The sequence below is a fragment of the Scardinius erythrophthalmus genome, assembly GCF_964197995.2.
Source record: "Scardinius erythrophthalmus genome assembly, chromosome: 22".
Classification (NCBI taxonomy): Eukaryota; Metazoa; Chordata; class Actinopteri; order Cypriniformes; family Leuciscidae; genus Scardinius; species Scardinius erythrophthalmus.
This window is the reverse complement of record NC_138242.1, coordinates 15,384,675-15,398,009: the sequence shown is the minus strand read 5'-3', so window position 1 is coordinate 15,398,009 and position 13,335 is coordinate 15,384,675. Positions and strand designations below refer to the sequence as shown.

The 13,335-nt window shown below is 36.4% G+C and overlaps 1 protein-coding gene across 2 annotated transcripts; it reads left to right on the top strand.

Annotated features, from left to right (window-relative positions):
- The first annotated feature begins 1,542 nt into the window (after nucleotides 1-1,542).
- Nucleotides 1,543-3,915, top strand: zfand1 (zinc finger, AN1-type domain 1). Of its 2 annotated transcripts, none has more exons than XM_081352546.1 (8): nucleotides 1,543-1,638; nucleotides 1,869-1,911; nucleotides 2,212-2,251; nucleotides 2,432-2,559; nucleotides 2,780-2,871; nucleotides 3,072-3,193; nucleotides 3,290-3,445; nucleotides 3,570-3,915. In XM_081352546.1, exons 1-8 carry the CDS (start codon nucleotides 1,584-1,586, stop codon nucleotides 3,744-3,746), a joined length of 813 nt encoding a protein of 270 aa, XP_081208672.1. In that variant the 5' UTR covers nucleotides 1,543-1,583; the 3' UTR covers nucleotides 3,747-3,915. The 2 variants fall into 2 exon arrangements, with proteins under 2 accessions (XP_081208672.1, XP_081208671.1); XM_081352545.1 differs by having other exon boundaries at nucleotides 1,615-1,759.
- The last annotated feature ends 9,420 nt before the right edge of the window (nucleotides 3,916-13,335 follow it).

Below are 13,335 nucleotides of genomic sequence, written 5' to 3'. Positions count from 1 at the left end.
TTCCCGCAGCCTGCCGGATCCAGGCCGTATCAAGATCTGACGAAGGACCTTCGCCTGGACCCGATGACAACGCAGTGCTGAAGTGCCAACTAGTCTCTCCCTATGGAGGATCCCTTTACCACTCTACAGATAAGGCGTTGTCGGGAAAATTCGTTTCGCGTTCCTACCCCGAAGTGACAAAATAAAATAAAATTCTTTATCAAAATGTATAAGGAAAGACAAGTACTTTGTTTAGACTTAGCTTGTAGGGAATTCCAAACCTGCGCACATATATTCAAACGCACATAACTGTAGAACCAATTCTTAATGTGAACGCCATCAGCGTTTATCACAGGTTCACGTTTAAAGTCTGTGTAGAGAGAATGGTGTCGTCTTAGCGGCCCCTAATTTAATAACAAATGATCGTTGCGACGGAAGCAAATCATTCAAAACTAACTTTAGCTGGAAAATAACTTTATTAAAGAACCGCTATAAAGCCAAAACAATCTCTGTTACCTTAAATTATACGCTTATCTCTGTAAAGCTGCTTTGAAACAATCTACATTGGTAAAAGCGCTATATAAATGAAGATGACTTGACTTGACTTGACTTGACCTCCTTGCAGTGCATTTAGAGAATTAATAACTTATTCATAATGGTGGAATTTGATCGGTTTCCATGTGACTGGATGAGGGAGAAGCAAAGCAACAAGGAAGCGTTTTAGTTTAGGTTTAGTTTTTCAGTCACATACTGTAACTCCAGTGTTTGCCCTGCCTTGTACTTATTCAGTAGCCAACTTGTTCTTATCAGAGGATGCATAGAAAAGGATGCATTTCTAAAAGCAATGACTATCACATTATGGACAAAATTGGCTTATGAATCACATCGTTCGCAGAGACCATTTTTGTTCTCTGTCCAGCGATTATTATTGTTATTAAATTGTTATTAAATTATTAATGTTTTATTAAAGTTATCGATTTGTTTATTCATTGACTACTATCTCATTCGCTACATCAGGGATATACTGAAATAGATATGTAAGCTTGTTTCTGCCACAGAATAAAAAAATAAAAAATCTAATTGCGACTTTTTATCTTACAATTCTGACTTTTTTCCCTCACAATTGTGAATTTACATCTCACAATTCTGACTTTATGACACACAACTGGGAGATAAAACGTCGCAATTAAGTGTTGTAAAGTCAAAATTGTAAAATTCCTCAGAATTGGACTTTATAACTAGCAATTATTTCTCAAAATTGTGAGATGTAAACTCACAATTGTGAGATAAAAAGTCGCAATTATCTTTTAACATTTTTTATTCCATGGCGGAAACAAGCTTCCATGAATAGCTGCCTGTACATTCTTCAGAATTTCTCCTGTCGTGTTCTACAGAAGAAAAAAAGTCATACAGGTTGCATGAGGGTATGATGAAAGAATTTTACCTGTATGAACTTTTTAAAATTTAGATGAACAATCAATTAAATAGTATTTACAAAATAGCAACCACATGCACATAACGCGACACATGGAATTAAATCAAATAATTTTAGACTTTTTCAAAGAGACTTTTATGTTGAAATTATTTTGTGACGTCATTTAAACATGGCTGAACTAGACGTTGGAAAACATTGTGAAATTAAATCTTGCAAACAAAAAGGTATGCTCTATATTAATGTCATCCAAACAGCTGAAAAATTCCAGTACATCAATAATTCGGTTTCCACGGTCTTTATTTATACAAATAGCCATTGTAAACATAGTGTTAACTTCATTGGGATGTGAGTCAGCAGCACAGCAGCAGCCATCTGCTCTCATACTAATAATTTGTGTACCGATATAACATAAACATACGAATTATTTTAACCATTTTTTTATGTTTTAATGCAGATTTTCTACCATTCGTTTGTAGCAGCTGTTCTGGGGTGTTTTGGTAAGATTTTGTGGCGTTGGTTTTGAAAACTCTCACAATTACAATACAAGTTAACATCAAGATTAATAATTACGACAAGGAAATGCCTGAACAGAAAAATGTAATTTGGTCCTACCATGTTTTTTTTTTTGTGCCATCATGCACCATTTTTTTTTTTTTTTTTTTTTGTAATACATACCAAAAATGTAAATAATACCATGATACACGAATAGGGTAATCATTTGCTGGTTGCTACCATTGCATTTGAGACACTTCACTCTATTCATTGCAATAACATTTTATCTCCTCTACTGGTTAAAGTTTGGAACACAGAAGCCGGGACTCCCATTCTTGTCCAGAGGTGAGTGAGAAATATCAGGTGGTGATTACTGACAGTTTTACTAAAGACCATATATATATACATATATATATATATATATATATATATATATATATATATATATATATATATATATATATATATATATATATGTATATAATCACTGAGTGACTGTTTTGATGATTATGGATGATTTTTTAGGTCACAGTGAAGAGAGAGATCTCTGTGTCTGAGGGAATCTCATCATATCCGTGCAGCTTTGAGGACTGCAAAGGGAAAGAGTTGCTGCCTGTCATCTGTCCACACTGTGAAAAACACTTCTGCCTCATGTACAAAACCTCTTACAAACATCATTTTAATAACCCTACATTTTTAACTTTAAACTGACTTGCTGAAAGTCTCACCCTAATGGAAAAATGACTATAGTGGAACAACAATAAATATTATTATTTTGTGTATATAATCACAGCAGATGGAGTTCTAGGTGGTGTGTCCTAATCTAATTATGCAGTGCTCTTCTACATACCTGACTGTTTCCTCTGGTCTCAGACATCGGCATCAGGATGACCATAAGTGTGAGAAGCTGGAGACCCCGAAGCCTCGCATGGCTGCAACACAGGAGCTGGTGCAGAAGATAGTGGGTGAGTTTTTTTAGCAGTAGACTGCAAACTTACATTTAGGTTTGCCACTGTTTCATATTGGCTTTAAGTAATTTATATTGCATATGGTGTAACTTGCTCTTTTTGTCCACATGAGGGCAGTAGAGTCTCATTTTGAAGAGCTTGTGATGCCAAAGAATTCTTAGAAAGCCAAAAAATAATCTCATCTTTACTTCCAACAGAGTCAAAAAAGAATGCACCACCAAGTAAAGGTAGAAAAGGGGCGAAAAACGCTGCAACTGCTGCAAAAGTTGCCCTGATGAAGCTAAAAATGCATGCGTCAGGAGATAAAGGCCTGCCACAGGTATTAGAGCAAAACTGATTTTATAAATGTAACTTCCATTGCATTTTTTATGAGCAAATATCTCATCGGAAATTCCTCTTCTGATGTCCTCTGAAGACAGAACGGACATATTTCCAGGTGTTTCTGCCAAAAGAGGCTAAAGACTCTAGTTCGCCCATGTTCTTCTGCTCTAAATGGAGTGTCGGCAAAGTAGTGGACTTTGCTGCATCTCAGGCCAGTCTGAAGAACAACAACAATGTGCTCACGGCTAAGGTCAGCCACACAGAACTACATTAAACTTTGTTCTGTAGGATTAGAACTGTTACATAGATTTTGTCTATTCATTTATTGTTTGTTGAATACAATTTGCATTAACATATCTATATGCTCTGCACAGAAACTGCGTTTGTGTCACCCTGAGACGGGTGAAGCCTTTAAGATGGACGCCAGCCTCCAGTCGCTGCTTTCCCACACAGACTGTCCCCTGCACAATGGAGGCAACGTCATTCTGGAGTATCTGGATAATGAGAGCTCTGGACTAGATGATGTCACAGCCTATATTCCATCCTCCTGATAGAAAATCCCACAACCATTCAGAAGAGTTTTATAGTAGTTTGAGGAAAGCAGGAAACAAAGGGTGTTAGATTGGTAACCAGAGTATTGTTGTATCGTAGACTAGTCTGTCTATTGTAAATATATTCCACATGATTTTCTGCTTATTTCTAATAAATGAGTCAATGACATGATGCTTATTCTTTTGTCTAATGTTTCATGTACGAAATTACTTGAATACTCTCTCTCTCTCTCTCTCTCTCTCTCTCTCTCTCTCTCTCTCTCTCTATATATATATATATATATATATATATATCGTGCACTAGTCATTGATCCGAATAGCTTTATGATCACGATTATGACTTGTAAATATAATTAGTTATGTTATAAACAAATATCTCAGACACAGATTAAACTAAGCTCCCAATTTGATTGATCATGCAAGGTTTCAGAGTAAATGTATAAATGCAAAGGAGCTTGGTTCTAGAAAAGAATTTCCACACTTAAGCCATGGGAGAATGGTACATTGCTGTCAGGTAGAAATTATGTACTTATCCTCTCACAATTTAAAGCCATTAAGCAGAATGTGTCACATTTATGTGTCCCCTAATTGCCTCAAATGTCTCAAGGCTGCCAGAGACAGATGTTTTCCTTCTCTACTTTTTTTTTTGTGTAAAACAGAGGTTTAGTTCACACGATGAAATGGTATAGACTGCATTCTGCTATATAATACATTCTGAAAGTTAATGTGTGAATTAAATATGATTAAATAATGCAATGATAAAGATCTGCTTTTAATCAAATCCCTTGCCAGAGCAACGGAACAAAGTAAACTTACATCAGATAATTTGACATTTTCAATTTTCTCTGGACCTCACAGATTATTTGATAACTACAAATTTAACTTTCCAAGTTCTAGATTTTTATATTAGATACATTATAGAATGAAATTGTAAAGTTTCCAACAAAATGTTTTAGAACTGCTTGTTATTATTCTCATTTGTTAGTCACTTTATTAACAGTGTTTGCTAAATTAATATTTATATAAATGCCAAAAAGCAACAGTTATGTTCTTCTATAGAGGCCCTCATACCTGACATGATAAAACTAGACGTCAATAACTGGCACTCCTATTGACTTTTATATTTTCTATTGAGGAAGGTTAGGAATATTACCTGCTTCCTGCTCTTGATTGGTTGTTGCAGGTCATTTCACTGTTGGTTTATTAAAGATCTGTAAATTAAGGGGCATAGTGACATAAACTAATTAGGTAACACTTTATTTCGACTAACTATTAGTAACTTTGCAACTATACATGTCAGCTTATTCTGCTAACCCGACCCCTAATACTTAACAGTCTATTAATACTTTAATGAGAGTTAGTTGACGTAGTTGCAAAGTAAATAGTAGTTGTCTTAAGTGGACCATCAAAATAAACATATAAATATACATATAAAAAAGCTAACCTATAACCTGCAGCAAATTTGGGAATTGATATTACAGTTTTTCTTGATTGCTTAAACACTATAACCAGGCTTTTTAAAATTTCAAAACCATAACGCCATTTATCAAAAATCACACCCATTTCCCTAAACTATAAACACTATTCCCTGTTTTGACACATGAGTCAGATTTGTTGAACTGTCACTGCAAAACTCTACACACAAATCCATTCATTTCTCATTGCCTACAACATGTTGTCATTTAGAAAGCAATAGCATTCAATATTGTTCACTCAAGTGAGCACAGCTTCAGCTCAGTTAGCACACAATTTCCCAAGTGGAAACACTAAGAGTCAAAATTGATCACACACCAATCAGAACCTTCAATAGATAAAGAGTCAGAGTCAGTTCATTGGGGTTTGGGACAATGGATCCAGAAAGACATGAAGGAAGAGGTTGAGGACACTAGAGTGGAGGAGGAGGAGGAGGAGGAGGAGGAGGAGGAAGAGGTGAAGGAAGAGGAAAAGTAGGAGGTGGAGGAGGAGGAAGAGCAGTAGGGAGTGGAGGAAGAGGTGAAGGAAGAGGATGGGGAAGGGGAAGGGCAAGGCCAATGTGACAAGCATTGCCACTCTAGTTGCCCATGTCTTTGTCCATGGTATGACTATGAGGGAGGCTGTGCAATGAGTACAGCCAAACTTGAGGACCACAACCAACATAACTTACCAGTTTTGGAAATGTTGTTTTGAATTTATTGCACCAGTGTGTAAGACTTTGTTGTAGTGTGTGTGTGTTTGTGAGGGCTTGTGTGTGATGTCTGAGGGCAAAGTTTGGTTCTTCAGCAAGAATGAATGGTTTTAAAAGTAGAGCTTCATTTTGACCTGAAAATAGAATGGGGAACTGGGTGAGACATTGTGGATTTGTATTTACTGTTTTGAGAATACGAGGCATAGTTTCAAGAAATGTGTTTAAGCAATCGAGAAAAACTGTAATAAAAAAGACTGTGAGGTCAGAGATGTCTAATATTGGTATATTTGTGTTTCTGAATTGCTAAAACACTAAACCCCATTCTCTGAACCAGGCAGTTAAAAACCATTTGCAAATCTCATACACTCCAAACACATTCCCACTCACTAAAAAACATATCGCACTGTGATGCACTTGCCTTGCAAAATGCTAAACCCCAGGCTGGCAGAAGTTAAACACAACTAAAACCCTAAAACACAGTTGTTATCGTTTGCACACAACTCAAAATTGTTCACACATTTCTAATGATGCGATCAAACCAACTGTACAAAATAAGTCAGTTCAGAGTGCACAGGTGGCACAGGTACAGGCACTATTCTATATGAACAATAGATGGAAACAATCTGAAAAGGAGAGGTGGAAGAGGATGAGGATGAGAAAGAGCAAGGTGTGGACAGTGTTGTCAAGGCTGGATCCGGCACACTACAGGGTATTTCCCTTTGCCTGTCAAAAGACAACATTGCCTGTGATGTGGACAAAGTGGAGTTCCCAACATGAAGACATGATGCTGAGGCAAAAGTATGCAATTGCTCAATATACAGACATTCACTACAGTTTTTTTCCAATTGCTAACACACTAAAATTACATGCACAGCACAATTATTTAAACTGACACACAAAGAGCAAAACCTCTTCTCAACACATTTTCTGCTTTACACACATTTTGCAATTCAAAATGGCACTTTTTAAATGCACTGAACACGGTTCTCTGCATAAAGTCACATGTTTGCCATTTCAAAACACTGCCATTCAAAATGGCACTACATGAATTGGCCAATACATGTGCCACCTGGCCAAACACCTCAATGGTTAATTGTTAACACTTCAATTTTTTTTCAGTTTACTGTTGTTTGTGAGCATATTTTTGTTCAGTCCAATGTAAATATATCTGCTGTGCATCTGTTGCACTTGTTGGGTGAAAAAAAAAAAAAAAATGTTTCAACAGCATGTGTGTGTATCTGCAAATATTTCTGTGCATGTGAACAATCTGAAGAATTTTCTACAATTTGAACTATTTTAGTATTATGGCAAAGCATACTAAAGATGAGAGTGCTTTTCATTATGCCCAACAGTGTGTAGTTGGTTAGACAAAAATCTGGTAATATGAATGATGTGTGTGCCATTTCGTGCAAAAGTTTGATTTTGATAATGCTATATGTAGTTTTAGTTGCAGTACTTCATTATGCAGGATATATTTGTTTTTTTGCAGTTTGGGTGTGTGGTTTTGTGAATTGTGGTAAGTATTTTGATAAAACCAAAATAAATAAATAAAAAGTTTGCAAAATTGTGTGTTAGCAATTGGAACTTAAAAAAATTAATAATAATAATGATAAAAACTGTAGTATTCAGTACAATACTATACTTGCAGTGCATAGAGAATACAATATACTCACTTTAAGTTGCGATTACTTTTTTGAACGTAATTACTGTGTTACAATATGCTTTTTTTTTCTGTAACTGCATGCTTTGGATGCTGTGTTCTCCATTTTGTTGATGTAGTGTCTAATGAATGATCTGTAGTGTTTATATTTTGACTGGCTGTGTGTAAGATCTGAAAGCATTATTTGATTTTGATCACAGATAAAATTATTTTGAGAGAATTGTTAGATTTTTGCCATAAGAGTGTGTTTAAGGTTTTGAGAAAGTGGGGGATGGTTTCGAGAAATGTGTTTTAGCAATTCAGAAAAACTGTAATATAACATTCAATGGAAAATTTCTGACTCGTTACAAAACAAGAATAGTCTGTATCAACAGCAGCAAAGATGATAAACATGGCTGTTGCTGAGGAAAAGAACACAGGCACTAATTCTTTACCGTTGGTTTAAGAGAGGCTTTTACATTATGACTATTATTATGCAAAATATGTCTCTTGTGGAAGGCTTGTCAACAGCATTAAATCGAAAGCACATTACAGTGTGACTTTTTGGGGTCATTATTAAAATATGGTGACAAACCTGTCCCTTGACTTTTCAGTCACAAAGTAGTCAAGAAACTCCATATAAAAAGTATCATTTTTATAACAAGTTATAAAGTACACATATACAGTTTATTAAAGGGGTGATGAACTGAAAATTTTCCTTGATCTTTTGACAGTTAAGAGGTCGTTATACTATAAAAATATCCTGATACTCAATTCTATATTTCTTCACGCCCTGACGAAACTTACCAATTCACAAAATTAATGGAATGAATTGCTGATATAAAAAACTGGATGACTAATTTCCTACGACTTAAGTCTGAAAAAACAGAGATTCTAATAATTGGACAAAAAATGTCCTCATGTCACGTATAACCTAGAATACTGTCTAACACTTGATGGATGTTTTATCAAGTCTTCGTCATTGGTTAGGAACATGGGTGTGCAATATTTAATTTGAAAGTCACATTTCTAGTATCTGTAAACCGCATTCTTCCATCTTAAAAATATATCTAAATTACGACATATGCTTTCAGTGAAAAATGCGGAATAGTTAGTTCATGCATTCATGACATTAAGGCTAAATTATTGTAATGCTCTTATGGGTGGTTGCCCTGCACGCATAATAAACAAACTACAGCTGGTCCAAAACGCAGCAGCTCGAGTTCTTACCAGAACCAGGAAGTATGACCATATTAGCCCCATTCTGTCAACACTGCATTGGCTCCCTATTAAACATCGTATAAATTGTAAAATCTTACTGATTACTTACAAGGCACCAAATGGTTTAGCTTCCCAGTACTTGAGCTACTGCGATCTCAAAAGTCCGGCCTGTTGTTGTGCAAATGAGAAGGCCAGAGCGCATAAAGGGTTTTCTGTTAGAACGGTGTCTTGTAAGCGGCCTCTAAGTTAATAACTAATGATCTTTGCAACGGAAGTGAATCAATCAAAACTAACTTTAGCTGGACAATAACTTTATTCTAGAGCTGCTGTAAAGCCTAAACAATCTCTGTTACTTAAATTTTTCCATTGTCACTGTAAAGCTGCTTTGAAACAATCTATATTGTTAAAGCGCTAAATAAATGAAGGTGACTTGACTTGTAAGTTTCAAACCTCAAAAGTTCCTTGTTATTGAAACCAAGGCCAGAAAACGACAGGATCTGAAAAATGGGGACTTATGATGTCATAGTGCAGCAAAGACCGCCTTTGCAGAAGAATTTCAATGCCTACGTCTAATGTACATCAGCGTGTCTTTGGCGCCGCCCACTGGCGCATTAGTGAATAGTGACATGAGAATGAGAAAAGATCGACACAAGATCATTACCTTCCAAAGGATCCTAATGCTAGGTTTTTTTTTCAACCATGTGAATGTCTCAGCAGTGCATTTTTTTTCTATTCAGTGCATTTCACTGTGGATTATTTGGTAAATCAGTCACAATTTTGACGCAGGCTTTGCACAAAGACTTTTACGATATGGATCTGCCAGCAACGCCACAAACATGTACTGTAATTAACCATGTTTATTCTAATGCCTGATCTGTGTTCTCAAAATCGTTTAATACTGTTTATGCATCAGTAAATCAAGCCAGTGACTAAACGATCAACTTCACATCGTTTCTCTTAGTAGGATGAAAATAATCTTATTTAAACTGTGATTAAATTATATACAGAAAGCGATCAAAGAATGCTCGTTAATCTCAATAGCTGTAATAGTAAAAACATAGTAAAAGTTTTTCTAGAGAGTTCAACATGTAATATAGCTATTTCATATGCAAACATGTCAGCCAATCACAGCAGTATACACAATCAGTTTACACTGAAGTCTCACAGCAGACACGCCTCTTCAAACAGAGAATTCAAATTAGAGGGCTAAAATCGGGCTAGGAAAAATGCCTTTTATTTCTAAATTATGACCATTTTTGATGTAAAAATCAGGAAACATTATAAAATAATCCAGTTCATGACCCCTTTAAATAATGAGAAATAATTTGACTATGTTGTTTTGCAAATAAAAGAAACCTTCTGTTTACACCTCCTCGTCCCCAGCGCCACCTGTAGAGAGCTGCAATGGGGAGTTTAATGTATTCTTGCAGCAGCATGGCCTTTGTTATTTTAACTATGTTACGAGGATGCAGAGATGAACCCAAGCGCAGACAGTAGTCACAGCACACGGTTTATTATATACAAATAATAGGGAAAACAAAGCCCACGAGGGGGCAAAACAAGACAGGACAACGAGTGACAAAACTAGACTATGACTTGACGTAACTAGACTACAAACAAACAGCTAATACAGAAACAGAACTTTCTCTTGATGACACTCTTGACAGGGTACTCACAGAGATGAACAAAGTCTCACAATGAATGATAGAAGATAACAAGTAACAATGAACCAGCACAAGACAGCAAACACAAGGGGATTAAATAGGAGACTAATGATAACATAACAGGTGACACAGGTAGAATAATAATGACTAAATGAGGATAACAAGGGGGCGGGGCAAGAGAACGAGACAACACAAGCACATGGCCCAAACAAATGGCCATGTGCTTGTACACAAAACATGGGTCTGTCATGATCCTGCCTCAAGAATTAAAGAACATCAAGGACTAGATGGCAGGATCATGACAAACTAAGCTGATTTTGATTTCCAGGGTTAAGCATTACAAGGTCTAACAATTTCTGCAAAATGCAAGTCAATTATTAATATCAATTAATTTGAAAAGAATGCTTGTCCAGGGGTCCATTCTTTGTACGTCACTAACTCAGTTAGCTGGATTTGATTGTTGGCGATTTGGCATGATCTTGGATTGTTTGGTTCTTCGACGCTCATCCTGGACTTGCTGTCATAGCAACATGTGCGCAAACTTAAACCTTATTTCATGTTAACAGGATTAGATCCCGGCTTCATAAGCGGAGCTGATACGGGAAGTCCAGCGCAGCGCGATAGTGCACTTTCTGAGATATATATTTTTTCCTGTGATTCGTGAGATTGTCATTTTTTGTCGCTTTTATGTTTAAAAAACAGTTTTAGTTTATTTTTGTGGCATTTCCAAGCCAATTAAAGGGATAGTTCACCCAAAAATGAAAATTCTGTCATCATTTACTCTCCCTCAAGTTGTTCCAAACCTGTATGACTTTCTTTCTTCTGCTGAACACAAAAGAAGATATTTTGAAGAAAGTCGGTAACCAAACGACTGATGGACCCCATTGACTTCCATAGTAGGAAAAAAAATACTATGGATGTCAATGGGGACCAGAAACTGTTTAAAGTCCGCATGAACCGGAAGATGCAAACGACTTTTCTCCAGTGTTGTGACGTATTTCCCAGTGAAAGGGAATATTGAACAGAGGGCAGGGTTTTACTCTAGCGCTCCTCCTCTCCATCTCTCGCTCATAACAGACTAACGGTTTGAGGGGAGTGGTTAAGCGTTTCCCAAACCAATTCTTCAAACCTACGTCATCGGAGAAGGTCCTCCAATGCAGAGGGGAGGGGCATTTTCAGATTTTGATTAAAGATTACGAAGCCAAATTTTTTTTTTTGTGTGGATTGACTCGCATGGATGAATTGTTCACCACAAAATGATCAATTTAGGCAAACAAATTAAATATGGTCAATTTTGATTTCATGTGGACTTTAATTACCAACCTTCTTTAAAATATCTTCTTTTGTGTTCAGTAGAAGAAAGGAAATCATACAGGTTTGGAACAACTTGAGGGAGAGTAAATGATGACAGAATTTTCATTTTTGGGTGAACTATCCCTTTAAGACCCAATATGTTGTAAAGCAGTTTTTTTTTTTTTTTTTTTTTTTTTAGGCTATCATAATTTTTTATGAAGATCATCATGACCATGCCGATTACAGATATGTCACTCAGGCTTCACTAACGTGATTGGTACCATAGACTATAGGCTACCATAGACTGCCATCAAGGCCTCAATGAAGGGATTATGTGAACAGAAAGGGGATTAACAATGTAAATGTACAGCCCAGTTACTATTGTGATTCTTAATATTCCAGATTAGTAATATTATATCAAATAAAAAAAGGCAGTTGACTAAAATCTTCCATATCACAAATGTGAAAGCAAAATGGCCAGAATCTGTGCATGACTGAAGCATTTTCAGAGATTCACATTTATGCACATTATTTGAAAGTGGAAAGGAAAGTTCCACAATTAAATATAAAGCTCACTGTATTACATACTTATGCTGATTCTAACAAAACTGCATTTTTTCATAGGTGATTATGACATGTTCCTGCCTGCAGACAGGTGTTTTATGACCCCATTCCCTGACCCAAACCAGTTACAATGCAGCTCCAGGACAAGGGCACACAATGAAATGAACTTTGGCTAACTAAAAGGAAGATTTCAGTGTCTGAAAAGTCTGAGGGTTGCACACCTGACAGGGCCTGTGACATTGTTGCAAGTGCCATATTACACAACATTGCCAAAAAAAAAAAAAAAAAAAAAAACCTTTTCATTAAATGTTTAATAAAAGACAAATATGCTTAGCTCCTTGAGTTTTATTTCAATTGTTCTTTGTAAAGAAAAGCCAGTGGTCAAGTTCCTGCAACAAGAGATATTAGACACATGCCTCATGCAACAAATAAAAAGGAAAAGTTGGCTATTCACTGCCCACCTGTAGGCCTATGTCTCCTCTGTGTGTGCACTAGGGGTTGCACGACTACTGATTTCTGCTAGTCGATTTCTTATCAAAAAAATACTCGAGTTGACTACTCGTCGTTTATGCTACTGTATGAAAATACATGAAATAGCTAGATCTTATCAATAAACATTTATTAATTCATAGCCTAATGCAGCAATTACATAAGTAAACTCTCAAAACATTATAATTATGACATTTCATTTTTAAATTTTCATGTAACAGTCTAAAGCCAAATAAATAGCCGTTCTTGCCTTTCATTTCAGACGTCTGCTTCTAGGGGCCGTTCACATATCGCGTCTTTTCCGCGTTAAGGTTGTTATTTCAAATGTAGGCGCGCGCGCACAAAAGTAACGGACGCGGTGCGCTAGTTTGTCCAGGCGGGTTTTTCCTTCTCATCTCCAGAAATATATCTAGTAGTAAAGCTAATGCAAGGGCTAGAAATAAATTAATCCTTTGCTGAATGATACTTCTTCGTCGTCATCATGTAGAGCGCAGTTTGGTTGCATAGCAACGACAGACGCCACGGGAGCGCAAGCGCTTGTAGGAGACAGCGGCA

Coding starts and splice junctions, on each gene's coding strand:
- zfand1 (XM_081352545.1), top strand. CDS start 1,654: ATGTCATCCAAACAGCTGAAAAATTCCAGTACATCAATAATTCGGTTT. Junction 2,872..3,071: donor GCTGGTGCAGAAGATAGTGG/GTGAGTTTTTTT, acceptor TACTTCCAACAG/AGTCAAAAAAGAATGCACCA. Junction 3,446..3,569: donor ACAATGTGCTCACGGCTAAG/GTCAGCCACACA, acceptor TGCTCTGCACAG/AAACTGCGTTTGTGTCACCC.